General features: G+C 36.7%; 1 protein-coding gene across 1 annotated transcript in view; it reads right to left on the bottom strand.

The window, feature by feature from the left end:
- Nucleotides 1-8,263, bottom strand: part of SNX9 (sorting nexin 9) — a 42,854-nt gene extending 34,591 nt beyond the window's left edge. Inside the window, exons 1-3 of the mRNA XM_008932331.3 lie at nucleotides 8,180-8,263; nucleotides 5,776-5,850; nucleotides 4,496-4,618 (exon numbers count right to left, since the gene is read on the bottom strand). Of these exons, the coding sequence (XP_008930579.1) occupies nucleotides 4,496-4,618; nucleotides 5,776-5,850; nucleotides 8,180-8,257 (276 nt within the window). The 5' untranslated portion in view covers nucleotides 8,258-8,263. The remainder of the gene's footprint in view (nucleotides 1-4,495; nucleotides 4,619-5,775; nucleotides 5,851-8,179) is intronic.
- Between the last annotated feature and the right edge of the window lie 8,177 nt (nucleotides 8,264-16,440).

Here is a 16,440-nt window from a genome sequence, read left to right as displayed (position 1 = left end):
TCTACTTGAGGGCTACCAGGTCAAAACAAGACAAGACCCACACAAAAGCCTAGGAACAGCCTCCATCTTTGGCAACTAAGGCTTCCTTAACTTGTATTTTCTTGAATCATTTCTAAAGATTTTTGGACAATAAACTACAAATGTTATGGGCAGATGCAACATTAAATTCTCCTATCTGCTTATCTCCTGCTGACTGTAGAAATAGTCACCTTGAGTAAATTTTTTTCCTCATTTTGTGTTTGATTAGCTTCATTGCTTCCTCTGATTGCTTTCCTGTCCCAAAAATCTTTTACAGATATCTTTCTTCAAAAGAGCAGCTGCAAGCTTTACCAAAGCAGCCATTGCTGGGACACCACTGATGCAAGAAATGAGCTGGAGAGAGTGAACTGCCAAGGGTCAGGTAGAATTCTTCTCCTTAGAATGTATCTCTGTGCCCCTTTTCTACTGCCACTTTACATCTGTGGCAAACCCAGGTAAGGTACACTACTAAAGTGTTGCTCTGGTTATTAAGGCTTTATCGGTGAAGAAAAGGAAGGAAAAGCAACTGCTTTTCATTATTGCTTATTAATTACTTTTCAGGAGATTATTTACTGAACAACGACAAAAAACCTTCTTAGGAAAAGATAGTCAGGGAGTAGGGCAGTGTTTGAGTCAATGATATTTTCTTAACATCAAAAAGTTACAGTTTCCAGAGCAGGAAATCAAAAGCCTCTTGTTTGCCTGGAAAGCAAATGGAATGGGGGACGAAGGAGGAAGAGATAGTCAAGTGATGGTATTTGTCTTCCCAAGTAATACTTAAGCATGATGGAACCCTGCTTTCCTGGTGATGGCTGAACACCTGCCTGCCCATGGGAAGTAGTGAATGAATTTCTTATTTTGCTTTGTTTGTGTGCACAGTTTTTGCTTTACCTATTAAGCTGCCATTATCTCAATCCATGAGTTTCCACATTTTTATCCTTCTCCCCCATCCAGTTGAGGGGGGAATAAGCAAGCTGCTGAGGGGGTTGAAATGACTACCAGGGTTAAAACACACCACTGTGGCTTAATTGGTCTCTTAAAAATAGAAAATAAATAAGCACCACACTCACATTTCAAATCAGCCAGATCTGTTATTTTTAATAAAGCTTGGTACTAAAAGACTACACAACAACCTGTGGGTTTTTTTTACTTATTGTTAGAAGAATGGAAGGAATTCTAAGAATTAAAACATTTGGCTTATTGAAATTGGGGAGTTGGGGCATTGTGTAACTATGTCTGTGTTAGAGTGACTTAATGTTTACAGAAAGGAATTTCTTCAATGCAGTAGTAGTAAGAAAAATCCTAAACCATCCTATTTATTTAGAATTGCTTTTATAAAGATTTCTCAGAATAAGCTTTCAACCCCTGATGTTATTATAAAATATAAGATACCATAAAATATCAGCATTTAGGAATACTGCTATTTCTTACATAGTCTACCAGACTAATCTATTTGCGAACATTTTAGTTTCCACTACTGTGCCACCTCCAGCATCAATTCCCTTTACATTGACACATAATTTGTCAGGTTTTTTTCACTCTCCATAGCCTGAACAAGAATTTCATTTAACATTAAAAGCTTTGTATATTGACCTAGTCAGTTATTAAAGCACTTGAAAAGGCTATGGCAATTGCTTACAACTGAGCATCTGAACACAAAACAATCCCAAGTGTCTCAGCCAGCTCTTGTTACACAATATAAATGTTATCATAACCAAATGCAGCACAATACCTCTAGGAAGAAGGGTCATACCAACAAAGTAGAAGACTGTATTCTCATTAGCAGTGGCACTAAAAGAGATGCCAGTATGCAGGGGATGAGGAACTCAGTATAACCTGCTGACACAGTATTACAGGAACCAATGCAATCTTTATATATAGGGTGTTTCCACACCTGCATAGCAATGTCACATCTGTTTGACACCATGCAAAGTACACAGGAGCAATGCACCTGTTTTACAGACAAGTCACAAGATCAAAGTGACTGCAGAAGAAAGGCTGCTTTTTTCCTAAGAGACGGAAAAAAGTGTCTTACATGAGACAGACAGGATAAACAGAATTTCTTCATTAAGAAGACAATTAGCCATAGAACTTTTGCAAGGAAAAAATACCTTGCACTAGAGAGCTCTCTGACCTGGGAGAAATGCCTAAGAGCCAAAAGTGGAAGCCCAAATGCCTAGTGTACAAATCAAATTCCCACTAGCAATAAGCCACTGGAAAAAACTACCAGATATATGTCAGAATCTGAAGAAACCAGTCTTTAAATCAAGATCTAGTTTTTTTTAGAAAATATATATAACCATACAGCAGTTACTGAACTCAGTTAAAGAAAAAAGACTTGAGAAAAGAAAATTACTTATGACATAAAATCCTGACTGCACAACAGGATGGTTTATGCTATTAAAAAAAAAAACAAAAAAAAACAAAAAAAACCAAAAAAAAACCAGGGAAACTGAAGACCCAAATACACTAGGCCTGAAGAAATCTGTTTCCTCTCCATGTTGCATGGCCTTGGCTGCATCCAGGTGCACACTCTCCTCCTCTCTCTCTCCTATGTCAGCAATATAGTTTTACTATAATGCACTGTGGTACACTGTTTTTTCCAGCTGTTTCACATAGCATTTGAAAGGAATAGGACACTTATAAGAGTAGGGCACTGATGCAGATGAGACAAGCTGTTTGCCTGAAGTTGCTCCTTTCCAAAACTTACTATGGAAATACCTGCAATTTGTATGTATTATAGGCACAGTATACTGTTGACTCTGTGTAAACAACATTGCAAAGTGGCCATATCTTCAATCTTTTTGTTCCTCCAGAAACGTAACTTCCAAGACTATATTGCCATAGTAATTCTCTATTATTTGGAATATAATAAATACCTCTATTTTAACCTTTCCCTCTACACAAGCAAGAGCTTTTTTCTCCCCTTCTACAAGAGCACAAGTACCTTGTGTTAAGCACAGAACAAGCTGTCACAGATACCTCTAGCACCATTCAAAATATTCTGTTTATTATATTAGTAAGTAATCCTTCCTAGATCAAATTAAGTTATATGTTTCTCTTCTGAGAAACAGTATTCAGATTTGACAGAAGTAGTTACTGCAAATATCTCAAGCTTCCCCAAAAGTAAAGTTTTGCTAGAAACTTTATAGCAGGAAAAAATGGGGCAAGGATAACAGACAGCACAGAAGAGGTTTCTCCACTCTACCTTCAAATTACTGTAAGTTTTGCTGAGGGAAAACTAACCTATAATTAATACTTTTGGCTCAGTCTGACATGAGAAATTCATGAGGTATTTCAAAGTTCTGTGTTTAGCCTTACATATTAACTGGGCATCAATTAAAAAAAAAGTTATAAACGTTGAGACAGTCACAGTGAGTTCTGGAGTTCTCTAGTGAGAACATGTGATCACAGAATAACAATCCTGGCATTGTCCAGCTGAATACAAGGAAGCACAAATCAAACATTCACTGTCATACAAAAATGCCCCATGTACGGTTTTCAAAAGATCTCACTTCATGTCAAAGTCCTGTGGTGCAATTAAGAAAACTAACTGATATTTAACTGACCTACAAACCAGGTGCATCCCTCCAGCTGTTACAATAAGTAAAGCATTTACTTTCCAACACAAAAGACCTTTATGTATTGCTGTTGAAAAAAAGCAGATTTTGTTCTTCCATTGACCTATGGACTTCAAAATGTTTAACTTCCTACATGTGGGACATGCAGCAGTCGTAAACTGCAATGAACAGTTTGTGTTTAAGATAATGCATGTCCTCAGATATCTAACCTGAAACTAAATATTTGCTGTTTAATGAACTGATACACCAGGCAAAAAGCTATGAATAGAGGGATTAAAAACCCTACAAAAATATTCTTGCAGCAAAACAAAAGTCAGTCTCTTCTCCAACTGACTTGGGACAATGCACGAACTTGCTTCATCTTTTTTAATCCAAGAAACAACTCTTAAACACTGAAAAAAATATATCCTGAGATTAGTTCACTTGGTTAGAGGCTGGTGCTAATAACACCAAGGTCATGGGTTAATCCCTGTAGGGGCCATTCACTTTAAAGTTGGACTCAATGATCCTTGTGGGTCCCTTCCAACTCAGAATATTGTGTGAAACCTCTGACACCCATTCACTCTGGCTGATGATGTGTAGACTACCCAATTGTATTAGAGATAAATTTGCTCAGAGTGCACTTACAGAGACTGCAGTAGGCACAGATTTATATTATTGCAGACTGGAAAGAATAAGAACATTCCATTTCTGAAAGTGTTAAGACTACTGAATTTTCCAGCAGTGACAGTATGTGAGCAGTCAGACATATCATCAATATTCAACAAATTGTTCCCTAATGAAAACACAATTACTTTATTGAGTACTTTTATGAGGGTTCACAAATATGGTACTGCAAGCAATTACATCAAAAAAACTTTCCATGCCCACTGTCTCTGAAAAACTGTGAGACATACCTGATTAGTGCTTTTTGCAGCAGAGTTGGTCTGAGTTGTATTTGAAGAAAGGGAATCAAAAAAGGCTTGGTCAGCTAACGAGTTACCGCAGCTAATGCCGTCTTTTGCACCTTCAGTTATAATCTGGAATGGAAAAGGTTGTAAAAGATTTTTCATATATAATAATATATATATTATTATATATGAATCATCATATATAATCATCCTAACATCGTAACATTCATATCACTAGATTTTAAGATGATTGCATATAACATTTTTGAATTCAAATTCAATAGAACTTTAGACAAGAAACTGATGTGATGTTCTGGAAGATTTACTTCCACAACAGATGGAACTGGTTTGCATTGTAACTGTAACACACAAGATTGTTGTGGCAGTGGACATCTATCTATAAATTCCTTAGGGATTAAAAAGTTTGTTAACATTACTGTTTGGAGACTGGGAACTCAATACTCAGAGGAGGAATTTGGGACAGTAAGTTTGGAGAGCCAAAATCTACTAGACCATGAGCTAATCAAATGAATAAAAACACAAGGCCATGTGAGCCAGCATAGTCCTGCTTTTCCCCTCCCTTCCTCTCCACTTTTATTTTTAAATAACACAGCACTGGAGAAGGAAGGGAGGCACGTGCCTTAAGAGGCTGCCAGAGTCTTCACCTAACTGGCAACCTACAGACATACAGACACAGGCCCTCCAAGTGTGAACCAGGTTCCAGTCTTTGCATTGAGATCCCCATTCCATCCCCAACCCAATACCACTAGTCTTCAAACAAAAAACAGATCAACACACACTGAAGAGACAGCAAAGGCCCTCAGTAAGAAAATAAGCTGAGTAGTCTCTGGGCTTGGGATCCCACATCCTGAGCCCTAGAACTGCGACTCTATTCCAGAGATTTATGAGAGTGTGACGAATCTGCCACAGCAACACCGGTGCAAACTTGCATTACTCCTTTCTCTTCCATATTTGTATCGTCAGAAAGGAAAAGAAAACAATTATTGGATTATGATTCAAAACAGCTCATGTTCTGCAGATCACTAGTATTTACTCCAGACAACTTACTGTTGCATTTCTTGGGAAACTACTAAGAGGCACAGCAGCTTTGCATGGTATGTTTGCACTGGTCTCCAAAGCCAGATACAGCTGCAAAAATATGATTATATATCCCAGGCTGTAACACTGATAGTTTTATGTTTGAGCATTTCAGTCTGATCAGGAAACCACAGGATGGCCTTTTTAGTAGTTCTACTTTCCTAATGCAGAGCAGTGTAGTTACTTACCTCAACATAATCTGTTGGAACAAGTCCTCTCTCACCTTGGCTGTTTTTTCCCTCTAACCAGCCTCCACCAACATCCTAGAAGAAGTAATATAGAAATAATTTTGCTAGATGGATCCCACAGTTTGCTTCAAACAGCTCAGAAGAAAGCACTGTCTCGCTGTCAAATGCAATGTTCAAAACACAGTTATGGCTGTATAACCATGAACAAACTCACTTAAAGCTGCTGAAGCAGCAGATACTCATTTAAACAGAACATAGACTGTGCCAGTTTCACACAGCTATTGTGGACTTTAGATTTTAGCAAGCATGAGAGGAAAAAAAGGTTGGTTTTTCAGCACTTCTCATCATTTATGAAACCACAGTCAATTGTCTGAACACAGACTGCATAAAAACAGAGCTATTATCATGTCCATTTCAAAGCATTAGTTTTAATCGATAGACTATAAAGAAACAAGACACAAAGAATTAAGCTATTGCTAATATCTGTAAAAATCTCTGCTTCCTTTATTGAAGATGCAGAGATATGTGATGAGTGAGAGCTATTACCTGCAAAAATGTTAAGGGTATTCTCAAGATTAAAAGAGCCACATGCCATACAAGATCTGGAGACACTCTTTCTACTTCACATTTATTTTCAGAGGCAGATCTCATGCTATTAGTTAAAAAAGAACTAACACAGTTCAGCTCTGATCTCAGTGGGGCATCCTGATACTGTTTGGTTTTTTTAAACATATGTTCTACATACACTAAGAAACCTCTGCAGACCTTTTCAGTTAAGCATGGTTAATTCCAGGACAACATTACCTGGAATAACTCAGTTCTGTTTTAAATCAAACTGTTTATGGAACACATGTCAAGCCAGCTCACAGGTGAAAATTGGAACCACACATGCTAGACAGCAATTACTGAATTTTACGTTTTCTTAATTTGCTTTCTAATGGATATATTTGTTTATTCACAATTTTGTTCTTTCATTTGGAAATTTTATGTAATCCTGCACTTAGCAGAACTCTGTTTATGTATTCAAGATTTTAAACAGTAAAGATCAGTTATTGAAACAACTTTCCTTTACTTTTTACTCAAGAACACAGAAATAATTAGACATCTCAGATTATAAATTCAATTAGTTTGGTTAAACTGCAAGAGCAATGACATCTTAATCCATAAGTCATATTTGCACTGCTACACTTAAAAGCAATCTTCAGTGGACTTGCATGACTTACCCTATTGCTGTCTAAATTTATCATATCAAAAAAGATCAAGAGCCTTTGTGGAAATCTGTCATGGACAGCATAAAATAAAGTGTAACTTGGTTTTAAGTATACTGCCTTAATCCACAGATGTCTTTTCAGTGAGAACTAGCTTAAAAGTTGTGAACTATTTATTTATATTTAGTCCTACTTTTGTGACATGTCATTAAACTCCTGAACTCATTTAAAATGTAACCTCTGCCACAGCACGGCACAGTATCAAAGAGGGTTCTGGTTCTACTAAATATCTCCTTCAAGTATTTAAGATCAGTGGAAATAAAAATTATAAGAATTACACATGACTAGGCTCTCCAAAGAACTAGTTTATTCTGCAGAACCTATGCTTCCTATACAATTAAATAAATTAAACCTGACTTTAAAATCAGGTGGGTTTTGTTTGTATATGTTTTAAAAGCAAAATCTATTTGCTAAGCCATATCACTAAACAAAAATCAAAAGCAGAATGAATCAACACCTTGTTATCAAGGGTAAGAATTACATAGAATAAAAGTGCATTCAAATTCAAAATGTCCACATAAATAAAATACCAGTGTTCAAAACTACTGTTCATTTAACAAGTGCCTGATAGTATTATCAATAGTATTTTCACCACTTCTTCCCTGTGCCTTATTCATATTTCTTTAATTATGAAAGAATACACAAATGTAGTAAGAAATATTTGGACTGAGTTCTTCAACAAGCTTGGAATGTTGCAGTAATTGATTAAGAAACTCAAAATCTAGAAGGGAGCTGGCATGTCACATTTAAATGCAAGTGGCAAGCACCTGAAAGATTAATACACGCAAAATGTGGAACATTAGGCACACAAAAAGAGATTAATTCAGATGTAAATGTTATCACCATCATTAGCTCTTTCCTCTTCCTTGGCACTCTGCTCTGTTTAGAAGGAAACAAAGCTGAGCACATTCTTAAGTGTGTGGGCACAATTTGAGAATCCCCTCTCCTCCAAAACTTCTCACTGCATTTTTTTCCCACAAAACTATTAGAAAATTCTTTGTATTCAGTTTATTTGCTCATTCTTCAAGGAAGGGTAGCCATGGCTTCAGATGTCATCTAGCACCATTTTTCTTCCATCTGCTAGAAGTAGGTCAGGAAAGTGCACTGAAGCCCTGATTCCATCTCGGTTTTCTTACCGGGTTGGTAATTGTGATGATCTCCCCTTCACTGACTGTCAGCTCGTTGTTTCCAGGCTCAGCAGCAAAATCATACATAACACGAGCCTGTATGTGAAAAAGAATATAACAATGAGCCTTCCAGCTTATTTAGAAGTATCAGCACAACTTATTCTTAACTAACAGAAATAGTAAGTGAGGTCAGGCTGAAAGTACAAAGAGCAACTCAGCACGCAAGATGCTAACATTTCCTAGATTTGAACTCCAAACGGAACAGTAACAAAAACTTTACAAGATAAAAATCTCACGTGGAGCTTGTTGGAGATAATTTACCAGAAGGATTCACAGTTCAAGGCTGGCTGCCATGTCCAGAACTATCCATATGACATTTTCCAGGGGAAGAAGGAAAGGATTCTAACTTTAGCGAACAATACAATTTTTTTTCCTACAAGACATATTCTAGCTCCAATTTGGGTAAAGGGAACTGTTTCACAGAGCAAGCAATTCAGAAAAAGAAAAACAAATAACTGCAGATGTAAGTAACCACTGCTGTACATAAAAAGTAATATGTAAAATTATGTTTTGAGACTATATGGGAGGAACTATGCAAACACACAAGCAATCAGTGAGAGCAGGCCTGTTACATATTGCCATGTTGGGGAAGGAAAAACAAAACCAACCTAATTTTTAAGTGTTTAGATGCACAAAGGCTTTGCTATGTACTGACTCTGCTACTACACTACATAAAGAAATGTTACTTTTGAAACACTGACAAAGTCGCCTAACATTTAAAGAATATTTTTGCTCCTTTATACCAAGAACTGTGACATGACCTAAGATTATATTTATAAAGATATTTTCATTGTCTTCTATTAAATTCCTTTCCAATCTAAAAAGTAGAGGAATTACAAAGGGACTGTATTTACTTTCTCAGAAACTGTTGAAATGGATGCATAGAGAAACTATATATATTTTCCCCATGGAAAAGGAAGATCTAGAATCAGATTTTTAGCTTTCCATTTAAACTGGCATATTAGAAAACTTTTAAACCTGATCCTTTATCTGAGCTTCTCTTCCCTTTAAATAAAACTCATCACAGTAGTAGAATTCATAAAAGATAAAACTCTTATTATTTACACCTCAAGTCTTTATGTTAGTCAGGTATCCAAGAAGTAATTAATACATTATTTTATCTGATTGATGCCAATGCTGGGGTATTTAAGAGCAGCAAAAGGGAAAGCTAGACTCTTGGTCAGGAAAGGCAAACAGAAAAAGTACAGATTTTCCCAGACAGTGCTGACACAGAAGAAAAATATCAAACTCAATGTATATTGCATCATAGCCCTTATTTTTACAGGTCATACAGGATTTACTGTAGCAGAAAGTTTACTTCAGGAACTTCCCTAGCACTTCCCTAGCACATTTTGAAATGCACATTTGCTAAAGCACATGCTTTAGCTACCTCAGCTCATACAGAAGTGAGGTTTGTTCCTGCAGGTTAAAATATTAAATTTAAGACAAAATAAAATTTTATATTGGTGTTTCTAATAACATCAGACACTGTACAGCAAAGAGTTCCTTCTTGTACTTGGGGCTTAAGGGGAAGGAAAAAATCACTAAACAAAAAGTAATTGGTTCTGATAGAGATGACAATGTAATAATGATTTCTGTTGAAAGCAAATTATGTGATAGAAAAAAAAATTACCATTCACCATCAAGTCTTGCCTGTCTCAAAACTGCAAGTTGTTATGATTCCCACCTAGACACCCCTTTTTCTGACATAAAACCATAAAAAGCAGAACTTCCCACCCCCACATTTTAATTTCATGAGTATTATGTGGAAATATTTCTGGCTGGTCAAGTGATACTTTACTTCAGTGTAAATAAAAACAGAACTGAGAAAAAACACATATGTTGTAGTTCAGCTGACAAAGCTTATCCTGAACCATGTGCACAATAAATCAAACACTTGGTCTTCTCCACTAGAGCAGCACAACATTGCAGAAAACCATGTGTCCCAAACACTCTGAATGCTTCCTTGCATGAAGGCTTTTCCCTTAAAATGGAAGGTTTCAACACTTTCAGATTATGTCACACAAAACCGAGACGAAGAGGAGAAAACTGTGTTCAATAATAACACTGCTTTCTTCCCAGCAGCACATCAGGTCTCTATGCAAATATAAGAATAAGCAGCATACCTTTTGAAATACAAGAACATTTTAAGTAAGGGTGTAAAAAGCACCACTCTCCAGACCTCTTCTCTCAGCAGTAGTAGATGAAGGTGTTAAACATGTCTTTTTTATATCAGGTTACTAATATTTATCCAGTTACTAATATTTATCTGCAAGTCCACAGTGTCCAGATGCTATGTATCTGAATCATGGGGAAAGCAGCTTTCTTAACCAAGGAGTCTTCTTAGCCTTATTCAATAGTACACCATAGTATTAAGTTCTTGCTGCTATTCACAGGAATGATGAAAGTTTACCAGGACAAAGGCAATAGGCAAATTTTACCAGCCTTCAGAGAAACTGGCAAAACATCCCACAGTAATGACCAGACTGGAAATGTAAGACATATTTCTGTCTAATAAAAGAACAGCTGCAAATACTAGATTTCCTGACTATAGCAGGGAAATAAAGTTATTCAGAAAAATCTGGAAGTATTCAGCTTGTAGGGAAGGAAAGGCCAAGGGAGATAAATAGAATTTAATAAAGTCCTTGTGCCAAAGTCCATCTATTCACCTGCTTTAGATGGCTGCTAAAGTTGTTTAAAAAAGTAGAAGAGGGGAAAAAATTACAAACAAACTTTGCTTACTGCAGTTTAAGAAATTGAAAATTAAAAAATATTTGCAATATCACATAAATGGATTATTACAGAGCATTAAGAATTGAGGTACCTGTAACCTGTTGGAGGTAATCTGCAACCTGATCCATATACTGACGTCTCAAATAAATTCCCCAGCTTTTTCTGCCGGTACTCTCCATTCCACTTGCATTTCTAGGCTCACTTGCCTAGGCTGGGAATTAAGTCCCTAAGAACTTCTGGTAAGCTTTAACACTACCCTCTTACTGTTGAGATTTAATGGGGAAAATAGTATAAACTCAACCAACTCCAAAGTAAGTAAAATTAAGTGACTAAATGTTTTCCCTCAATTAATAAGTGTACTGTTAACAATGGAAACCCCCTGCCCCTTCTCTGGGCAGAGGCTTCAGCCCGAACCTTATTTAAATTTCTAACAATCAGTTCCAAAGTACTACAAAATGGAAAATGGTTTGGTTTTGCAATGAGCTTTTTCCTTCTTACTGGCCACAAATATTGTATCCAAGTAGCAGTTAAGGCTTAGAGATAGATCTTTGCAACTTATGCAAAATAGCAAGTGGGCATGGAGAAAAGCATTTAACAAGAAAAGCGTTTTAGCTCCTAGGCACTGCAACACATGCATTGAATGTCTAAGCTTCAAGACACTTTGAATATTTATAAAATGAGAATTTCTGATGAATTCCAGATCACAGAACTAACACCACGAAGACAACTTCTTCAAAACAGAGATTAAAAAAATATAAATAAAATACTTGCTACAGTAACTATTGTGCTTCATATTTACTTCTGATCATATATAAAAGGATCAAACAATCCAAGAACTACGGAAACCTCACAGATTCAAACATTTTGTTGGTGGAAATAGAAAGGAAAGCAGTAATTCTCGTTGTTATATCAATTCTTTGGAGCTGGTTCTAACTGCTGTAGTTACAAGACTGGACTGCAGTTTCCCAATTTACAGATTTACTGAACTTATTACAGTCTGAAGTCTCTTAACACTGAGAAGTTCTAAGCATTGCAATCAATCCCTATTACTGTCTTTTTAGAATTATAATAGTAATCATGCCTAAGCATATTAAACCACAACAGATTCTCCACACTAGAAAGCAGTATCTAGATTAGTAAAAGTATTATTCCTCTGCAGACCCAGAGCAGACTTAGCTTTCCTCTATTACTTCTGTCTCAGTTGAGTACCTCCCCCTTCTTTCCATAATACTAAAAACTAAGAGGGAAAAAAGCAACAAAACAAACAACAAAAAACTAGGAGCATTTGCCAACTTATTTCTGAAAGCAGACGTAAGACTATGCAACTATACCTGTCAGTGTGTCAAGACTAGTAAGCGTAAATTAAGAGGGAAAGAAGTTGTCTAGCAAAAGTCACTAAAATAAAATTCCAATGAAGGGTTACACTATCTCTACACTAAGTTACTAGATGAGTATCCAAGATCTCTGCAAACATCCTGATCCACTGGCTCTTCTGTGTGTCCCCCAGAATCTTGAAAGAGATGATAAAGCAACAGAAGCACCTACTTCTCATAAGAATCTTTCTGCCTTTTCCAAGGTGTTTCACTCAAGACTAGGCTCAGATGGAAGAGCAACTTACCCCCAAGCTGGACAACCCTGATGTGCACAGGCACACGCCTGCAATACAGTTCCCCTGCAGCAGGCTAGCTGTGCCCAGAGAAGGACAAGGAAAGCTGTGTATTCCTCTCTATCCATAAGCATACAGGCTAACAGCAAATGCACAACATTTGTGCTCAGAGAAGCTTTCCTAATAGCTTCCCTGTCTAAGCCTTTCTTGATAAGAATGACTAATGATCCATATGAAGCGATTACTGGATTTTCTTTAAGGTCACCCTTCTGAACCAAAATGTTTTTGTAATGCTGGACTTCCTGATTGTAACACAACACTCCTGCATCAAAGTATGCTTTATAGCACCAAAGTTGGAGAAGTCACTCAAAAATTGGACACACCTTTGAAAATGCTTTCCCTATGGACATTGGTATTAGAAAGAGCTCTTGTGTAATGCAGTAGATTCATCTGTTTCGGCCACGTGTTAGAGTTTGGGAAACTTGGACCACAACTGCTTCACTTGGTCAGCTGGCAGCGGCAGATAGTACAACGGAAATATCCATAAAAGTTTCATAGCATGAAATTCTCATAATAACTGCATGCCTTCCTTTTTGTAGTTAGCCCTTCAGCAGTTCAGTGTTTCAGGCACCCAGCAGTGCTGTTGTCAAGAGACAAGGATTCACAGGTTTAAGTTGCTTGGTGCCACTGTCAGAAATTCATCTACTGTATCACAGCAGCAAGATGGCAACACCTTACAGGTTCATGCTGGTGGCAACAGTTCCCATATTCACAGAAAGAAGGTCAAATTCCATACTTCTGGTTTGGAAAATATATGGGGCAGATAAGTGTGGGTTTAAGAGAAATCTGCATCCAGTGGAAAAGCAGAAACCATAATTTGGGAAGCCTGGTAAAATGTCAAAAATCAAATTAAAAAAAATTTTAAAAGAAAGAAAAGTCCATTATTAGTGCTTTTCCCCCTCTTTCTTTACCTAGGACTCTTCTGAGCAAGTCAAGTCCTTAAATTTTAAATAGCCTTGATAGTAAGACCTGAACTTTTCTTCTAGGATGGCAGCTTAAGCTTTTAGCTGGAATGAACAACAAAGGGCTTTTGATTACCTCAAGTAACTCCAGTAACATTTCTATTACAAATAAACTTCAGAAAGGTTTGCTATAAAAACTGCTTCAGTTAGTAAAAATATTCTTTGGTAGGTCTAGTAAGCATAAGCCTTTGAAATCTGCTGCTTGTGAAAAACTGATAAGCAATATGTTGATCACACCTGGAAACACAGAACAGGAAAATGCATTTCTGTCTGCCCAGACTTTGTTTTATTCATTCTCTGCTACAAGCTTTTTGTATGTGGGTTTGGTTTGAGTATTTTAATACATTTTTGGCAAGGTTTCTTTGGTTAGTTTTTTTTTTTCAGAATTATTTTTTCCCAACAGTATTGTTTGTAGAAGGAAAATATTTATTCTGAAGGGCAGTTCTAAGAGAACAAAATAGAAATAGCATATGTGGGATATAGGTTGGGATCCCAGGATCAGAGAAATTGAGGAAGCAGACAGAAAATAATAGAGATGAAAACCTAACTGCAAATAAATTACTTCAGAAATTGGTAGTTTATTTTAATTACATCCAAAAGAATGGTTCAAAATTAAGCAATTAATCTATAAAGTGGCAATACTCTGCAAACAAAAAGCAAAAGTTTGAAAAAACTCTCTCCAAGTCAAAACACATGCCAAGTCTCACTGTGGATATTATTAAGGGTACTGCAAGAAGTTTAAAATAGCTGGTGTCCAAAGAGCTCAGAAAAACAGTAAGGAAAATGCTTCAGAAATACGGACAGGAGCCCCTCACCTCTTTCCCACCTCAGAGGACTGAGGACACTAACATTCTTCCAACAGTGGTTAACATTTAGGCAGATTTAACCATTTCCCTACCCTTTATCCTGAAACCTAAGCTCATTCCAAAAGCTAAGTTATCCAAGTCTGAAGAGATTTTCACCACAGCATCTGCAACGTTGAATCATGGAATCATAGAACAGTTTGGATTGGGAGGGACCTTAAAGTTCTTCTAGTTCCAACCTCCCTGCCATGGGCAGAGACAACTTCAACAAGACCAGGTTGCTCAAAGCTCCATACAACCCGGCCTTGAAAGTATAAAAAAAATTTATACTAATAATAAGGGAAACACCTGGGGCTATGATTTGACAAAAAATGCCTTTTCATTTTAGTCTATCACAATTGTATCAGACTGCTAGGCAAAGTGTGCATTTGAATAGTCTATACAGAAATATCAAGTGGCTCTCCAAGTGCCTGTGGCTCAGCCTGAAAAGGCAGCTACCTTCTGTCTTGCCACAGTAAAGAAATCTCCACGTTTCTCTCACAGGCTTTCCCTAAGAGACAAGAAGCAAACAGAAAACTGACGATGGAAGCATAAGAGGACACTACAGGGATATTGTCTTCTACGACAAACTCCTACAGAAACCTTACCTTAGGAATACAAGAGATTACACATTATAGTTGAAACTGCCGGTTAAAAATGATAAAGATTTATTATAAAGAAGAAAAGACACCAATGTTTATCTTTTTAAGTAATACAAAGCAAATGGAGAAAATGTATATTGCTTCTATAATGCTAGAATCACTTTTCTTGTCTATGTGCTCAGTATGTGCTTAGGAAAAAAACTACTAGTCTGAAAAAACAGACACAGTTGATACTATGATTTTATTAAACAACATGCAAAAAATAAAATTCACCTGTTTAATTAAAACTTCTAGTATTGCATTTCTTTTCTAATACAATTATGTTTTGCTTTCAGCAACATCAGCATTAAAACAAACTCATCCAAAACGTGAAACTAAGTTCAGTCTGGACTAAGAGAGGTCACACTTGTGGACTAAGAGAGGTCACAATATTCACATATTATTTACACTGAATTCCCTCACCAGCTGCAACTGCTGGATCCTCACACTACTCTAGAAATTCACATTAAAAATGTCTCTTGATCTGCTGGTTCACTTTCCTCAGAACAATTTTTCAACACTAAAATAAGTTCAATAGCCTGAAGCTAGTCATTTGAATTCAACACCACTGACTATAAGCACATTAGAAGCAAATTAAATACAGACAAAATGCTAAGAAACAAGGACTCACATCATTTCTTCCTGCTAATAAAACATGCTTGCAGACAGAGGAGACACAGAACAGGGAGCTTCCCTTCAAGCCTCAGAAGCTGCACGTACCTACAATACTTCAGTCAGATACTTAATTAATTATTCACACTGGATTAAAAGGTCCATCTCATATTGGAAGTAAATTGATAACAAAACATGAAGAGTTTCCAAAAAGCACAAAACACGAAGCACAAAAGCACAAAACCACTGGCACTTTCAGAATTAGAATAAAGGTGTAATAAGCTTCTCTTGAAACCATTTCTGTATGATTTTGTCTAAGAAAGAAGTGAATAGGCAAGTTTTCAAGTGTTAAAAAAACTTGGAAATGTTTTCTATAGTATTAATAACTAACTAGCCTCTTTAGCAACTTGGGTTTTCCTCAGTGAGGACAGATTAGCTCTTTAGATCTACCACACAGTACTGTCTTGCTGAAAATCACTTCTCGGTCACGAAAGAAGATCTGAACTCTGTTCAGGCTAGTCTAACTCATTTTTGGTAACATATCTTATTTTTGATTCACAGAATGTGAACTTCTTTATAGCTGTCTACCTGCAAGCAAGCATCAGCACGTCCCAAAGCCCACTGAAATGTGCTCCTGGTCAGCATTACAGGCAGCATGCACACCAAGAACTTACATTCAAGTGAATTCCTACGCAGTAGGCCCTTTCTTCATCTCAAGCATCTAGGACTAAAAGTTATCGATGCAGTATGAGGG

Source organism: Manacus vitellinus, unplaced genomic scaffold (assembly GCF_001715985.3).
Source record: "Manacus vitellinus isolate BGI_N305 unplaced genomic scaffold, ASM171598v3 scaffold_4_pilon, whole genome shotgun sequence".
Lineage (NCBI taxonomy): Eukaryota > Metazoa > Chordata > Aves > Passeriformes > Pipridae > Manacus > Manacus vitellinus.
Note: the sequence above shows the minus strand (reverse complement) of the source record. Positions and strands in the feature narration are given on the sequence as shown.